General features: G+C 47.8%; 1 protein-coding gene across 3 annotated transcripts in view; it reads left to right on the top strand.

Annotated features, from left to right (window-relative positions):
- TIMELESS (timeless circadian regulator) overlaps positions 1-5,387 on the top strand; it is a 34,286-nt gene that overhangs the window by 15,212 nt on the left and 13,687 nt on the right. For 2 of the 3 annotated variants that reach the window (XM_012805655.2, XM_023513673.1), the window contains 7 exons: positions 106-261; positions 1,122-1,255; positions 1,452-1,539; positions 1,816-1,992; positions 2,667-2,884; positions 3,102-3,205; positions 3,346-3,515. In XM_012805655.2, coding sequence (XP_012661109.1) covers positions 106-261; positions 1,122-1,255; positions 1,452-1,539; positions 1,816-1,992; positions 2,667-2,884; positions 3,102-3,205; positions 3,346-3,515 — 1,047 coding nt within the window. The remainder of the gene's footprint in view (positions 1-105; positions 262-1,121; positions 1,256-1,451; positions 1,540-1,815; positions 1,993-2,666; positions 2,885-3,101; positions 3,206-3,345; positions 3,516-5,387) is intronic. The other variant, XM_023513672.1, reaches the window with a different exon arrangement.

Raw genomic sequence — 5,387 nt, 5'->3', positions numbered from 1 at the left:
AAAAAAAAAAAATCTTAGTCAAGGAATGTGTTGTGTTGAGGAATGTCAAAGCAGGATAGGGGCACTGAGTGAGGTCCCTTTCTGCCCTCACCTTTCACTGCTCAGAAGATTGACGATGATGCCAGTGTTCATGACCAGCTTCTCTGGGCGATTCACCTCAGTGGCCTGGATGACTTGCTGCTTTTCCTGGCCAGCTCACCAGCTGAACAGCAGTGGAGCCTCCATGTGCTCGAGATTATCTCCCTCATGTTTCGTGATCAGGTGAGACCCTGGCCTGTGGCCCCTGTCCTCTCCACCCATATACTTTTCTGCTGTGTGGCTGGAATTGCTCTTGTAATAATGACTGAATTATTTGGGATTTGAGTGCCATAGTGCCCCACCCTTGTGTACAATTTCACTTTCTGGAGATTTAGTTACCTGTAGTCTGAAAATAATAAATGGAAAATTCCAAAAATTAATAATTCATAAGTTAAAATTGCACAGCATTCTGAGTAGTGTGATGAAACCTCACGTCATCCCACTCTGTCCCACATGGGATATAAATCAATCCCTTTGTCCAGCGAACCCATGCTGTATACTCTACACCCCCCATTAGTCACTTAGTAGACATTTCGGTTGTCTCAGAATAAGAAAACTTAGTATGGGCTTGGTGCCTGTGGCTTAAGCAGCTAAGGCGCCAGCCATATACACCTGAGCTGGCAGGTTCAAATCCAGCCCGGGCCCACGAAACAACAATGATGGCTGCAACCAAAAAATAGCCGAGCATTGTGGCGGGCTCCTGTAATCCCAACTACTTGGGAGGCGGAGGTAGGAGAATCGCTTGAGCCCAGGCGTTGGACGTTGCGGTGACCTACGATGCCATAGCATTCTACCCAGGGCGACAGCTTTAGGCTCTGTCTCAGAAAAAAGAAAAGTTAGTATGTATATATAGAGTTCGGTACCATCCACAGTTCAGGCTTCCATGAGAAGTCTTGGGGTGCATCCCACTCAAGTGAAGGAGAACTACGGTACAGGGTCGTGTGAATAGTCTTGCTTTGTTCTCTCTTTCCATCTCTAGTAGGAGTAAGCTTAGGATAAGGAATGACTGTCCTGGTGACCTGCCCTTCTCATTTCAAATCTAGAATCCTGAGCAGCTGGCAAGAGTGGGGCAGGGACGTTTAGCTCAGGAGCGGAGCACAGATGTGGCAGAACTGGAGGTGTTACGCCAGAGAGAGATGGCAGAAAAGAAGAACCGAGCCCTCCAGCGAGGCAACAGGTGAGTGGCAGAGAGCTGCTCTACCCGTGTTCTTGTTCCTACAGTGTGGATTGTGAGGGTTTGGGGCAAATTCTAAGGTGGGTGACTGGGTGACATTTTATAGTTTTAACTCACTCTGGTGTGTTGATAAAAAAGAATAGAGATAAAGCTTCCAGAAAATTGAAGAATCACCTTGAATCTTTTCTTTTTCCCATAGACATTCTCGATTTGGGGGCTCATATATTGTCCAAGGGTTGAAATCCATTGGAGAGAGGGACCTCATCTTTCACAAAGGGCTTCACAATGTGAGTATTCTCACATTGGGGTAGGAACATTGTGGAGTTACAGGGCTTGAGAAGGGTAATCATCTCTGGACTTAAAGTTTCTTTGTTCTTAGGCTTAGGAAGTTGATGATGGTGACAGAAACAGAGCCTCTGGCGTTAGCCACACTGTCTTCACCTATATCTTCCCTTAGTACCAGAGGAGACAACCTTCTAAGAGTTTATTCTGAGAAAATTGACAAGAGCTATCAGGGGAAAGTGGTGGTTAGGAGTAATTATAACCCCCACCTATACCCCCAGCTTCAAAACTACAGTACAGACTTGGGAAAACAGCCCCAGAGGGTACCTAAACGTCGCCAGGCTGCCCGGGAACTGTCTATTCAGCGCCGCTCTGCCCTCAATGTGAGGCTCTTCCTCAGAGACTTCTGCTCTGAGTTCCTAGAGAACTGTTATAACCGTCTCATGGGATCAGTAAAGGTGAGAGCTGAGGAAAGATATAAAGATAATCAGGGGGCTCAGCGCCTGTGGCTCAAGTGGCTAAGGCGCCAGCCACGTACACCCAAGGTGGCGGGTTCGAATCCAGCCTGGGCCCGCCAAATAATGATGGCTGCAACCAAAAAATAGCCGGGCATTGTGGCAGGCGCCTGTGGTCCCAGCTACTTGGGAGGCTGAGGCAGGAGACTCGCTTGAGCCTAGGAGTTGGAGGTTGCTGTGTGCTGAAATGCCACAGCACTCTACCCAGGGGGACAGCTTGAGGCTCCTGTCTCAAAAAAAAAAAATAAATAAAGATGATCAGGGGTGGAATGGGGCCAGAAAGGGGTTGGGGCCAGTAGTGGGTGGGAATTCAGGGGGAGGCTGAGGATGTGAACTGGTAGGTAGGGGAGGGTATAAGGACCAAGATGAAAATATTAAATAGAAAATTCCAGAAATTAATATTTAGGATGCCAAGAGGGGAAGTGAATTATTGGCATGACAAGAGGCTCTGGAGAATCCGACCCAGAGGATGCGGAAGGGAAGAACAAGAGAGAGTTGGAAATTATGGATCCTAGAGTATTATTAGAGTGATGTCCAGGGGCCACCCCATTGTCACAGACAGGAAGAAGCTAGAAGCCCTGAGGTCATGGTGGTGGTTTTTTTTTTTTGGCTGTTAGGATCATTTGCTTCGGGAGAAAGCTCAGCAGCACGATGAAACCTACTACATGTGGGCGTTGGCTTTCTTCATGGCCTTCAACCGAGCTTCCTCTTTCCAACCAGCCTTGGTCTCTGAGACCCTCAGTGTGCGCACCTTCCACTTTATTGAGCAGAACCTTACCAAATACTATGAGATGATGCTGACTGACCGCAAGGAGGCTGCCTCCTGGGCACGCCGGTGAGTGGGGTGGTTATTGGGGTTGGAGCGAGCATCTTGGCCAGGCTGGGAATATGAATACCCAAATTCTAGGTGATACCTAGGCAGGTTGGGGGGCAAGGACTGGCTGGGAAATCCTGTTTCAGGTGATACATTTTTGGGGGCAGGAGTGTATTGCTATTTCCCTGAGCCAGTGCCCTAAGTTGTCTTCCATTTTACTTCTTTATCTGGATCACAGGATGCATCTGGCTCTAAAGGCCTATCAGGAGCTGCTGGCCACAGTAAATGAGATGGACATGTCTCCAGATGAGGCTGTGAGGGAGAGTAGCCGAATCATCAAGAGTGAGGCCCTCATCTGGCCCTGACCCCAGCCTGCCCCACCTCTCAACTGGAACCTCGTTCTTCTCAGTCCCAACTTTATCTGCCTTTTCCCGAGCCTTCCAGACTAGTCTTTTCCATTCTCTTCTCTTCCCTGTTTCTAGACAACATTTTCTATGTGATGGAGTACCGAGAGCTATTCCTGACTCTGTTCCGAAAGTTTGATGAGAGATGTCAGCCTCGGTCTTTCCTTTGTGACCTGGTGGAAACGACCCACCTCTTCCTCAAGATGTTGGAACGCTTCTGTCGCAGCCGTGGGAACATGGTGGTGCAGGTACTGGGCAGCCCCAGGATGTAGAAGGAGCTGAGACAGTGAAGGACAGACAGCTCTTTCTCCTAGAATTTTCTGTATCTCAAGCTGATCTGTAAGAACTGCCCTAAACTAAGAGGGCAAAGAGATTTGTTGGTGTTGCCAGTGTGAATCTGCCATGATTTTTATCTTCTGTTAGATTAATCCCTGATCTTATGTAAATGTCTTAATTCATTCAGGAAACATATTGAATACTTATTAAATGCCAAGAACATACACCCTAGGGAGTTATAATTTTAGAATTTAGCCATAATGCTTTAGAATTTACCCATTGTGGTAAGACGGAAAGAACTTGAAATTGAAAGTTAGGTGGTGGGCTGGGTGTGGTGGCTCATGCCTGTAATCTCAGCACTTAGGAGGCCAAGGACTGCCTGAGCTCATAGGTTTGAGACCTGCCTGAGCTCATAGGTTTGAGACCAGCCTGAGCCAGAGCGAGACTCCATCTCTAAAAATAGCCTGGCATTGTGGTAGGTGCCTGTAGTCCCAACTACTCGGGAGGCTGAGGCAAGAGAATCGCTTGAACCCAAGAGTTTGAAGTTGCTGTGAGCTATGATGCAACAGCACTCTACCGAGGGTGACCAAGTAAGACTCTATCTCAAAAAAGAGGCTTAATACCTGTGGCTCAAGTGGCTAGGCCAGCCACATACACCTAAGGTGGTGGGTTTGAATCCAGCCCAGGCCTGCCAAACAACAATGATGGCTGCAACCAAAAAATAGCCGGGCATTGTGGCAGGCACCTGTGGTCCCAGCTACTTGGGAGGCTGACGCAGGAGACTCGCTTGAGCTCAGGAGTTGGAGGTTGCTGTGAGCTGTGATGCCATAGCACTCTACCCATGGTAACAGCTTGAGGCTCTGTCTTAAAAAAAAAACAAAAAAAGTGGTCTGGGATCTAGTGTTTGTTACTACTGGAATAAACTCAAGGTTGGGTGTGGTGGCTCATATTTGTAATCTAAGCATTTTGAAAGAGTCAGGTAGGAGGATCACTTGAGGCTAGGAATTCAAGACCAGCCTCAGCAACAAAGTGAGACCTTGTCACTACAAGATATTTAAAAATACCTGGTACACACCTGTAGTCCCAGCTATTCAGGAGGCTGAGGCTGAGGTAGGGGAAGGGTTGCTTGAGCTTAGGAGTTCTAGGTTGCTGTGAGCTATTTTACACTTAGGGCTATATGGTATTATGTAGTAACAGGTGCTATCACAGTGGGTCAGACACTGTCCTAAGGGTTTTTTTTTTTTTTTGCAGTTTTTGGCCAGGGCTGGATTTGAACCCACCACCTCCGCCATGCCCTACTCCTTTGAGCCACAGGCACCGCCTTTTTTTTTTTTTTTAAGAGAGAGAGTCTCAGAGTCTCACTTTATCGCCCGCGGTAGAGGGCTGTGGCGTCACACAGCAACCTCCAACTCCTGGGCTTAAACAAGTCTCTTGCCTCAGCCTCCCAAGTAATTGGGACTATAGGCACCTGCCACAACACCTGGCTATTTTTTGTTGCAGTTTGGGCAGGGATGGGTTCAAACCCTCTATCCTGGGCAGCACCTATGGCTCAAAAGGGTAGGGCGCTGGCCCCATATGCTGTAGGTGGTGGGTTCAAACCCAGCCCCTGCCAAAAAAAAAAAAAGAAACCCTCCACCCTTGGTATATGGAGCTGGTGCCCTACCCACTGAGCCATAGGCCCCTCCTTGTGCTAAGGTTTTCATATAAAGCTTACAATACCAATAGGGCTTATACAAAAAATCATTAAACAACTTTTCCAAAGTCTTGTTTTTTTTTAGACAGAGCCTCAAGCTGTTACCCTGGGTAGAGTGTCGTAGCATCACAGCTCATAGCAACCTCCAACT

The sequence above is a fragment of the Otolemur garnettii genome, unplaced genomic scaffold, assembly GCF_000181295.1.
Source record: "Otolemur garnettii isolate 467f Iridium unplaced genomic scaffold, OtoGar3 scaffold00043, whole genome shotgun sequence".
NCBI classification, from domain to species: Eukaryota; Metazoa; Chordata; class Mammalia; order Primates; family Galagidae; genus Otolemur; species Otolemur garnettii.
Note: the sequence above shows the minus strand (reverse complement) of the source record. Positions and strands in the feature narration are given on the sequence as shown.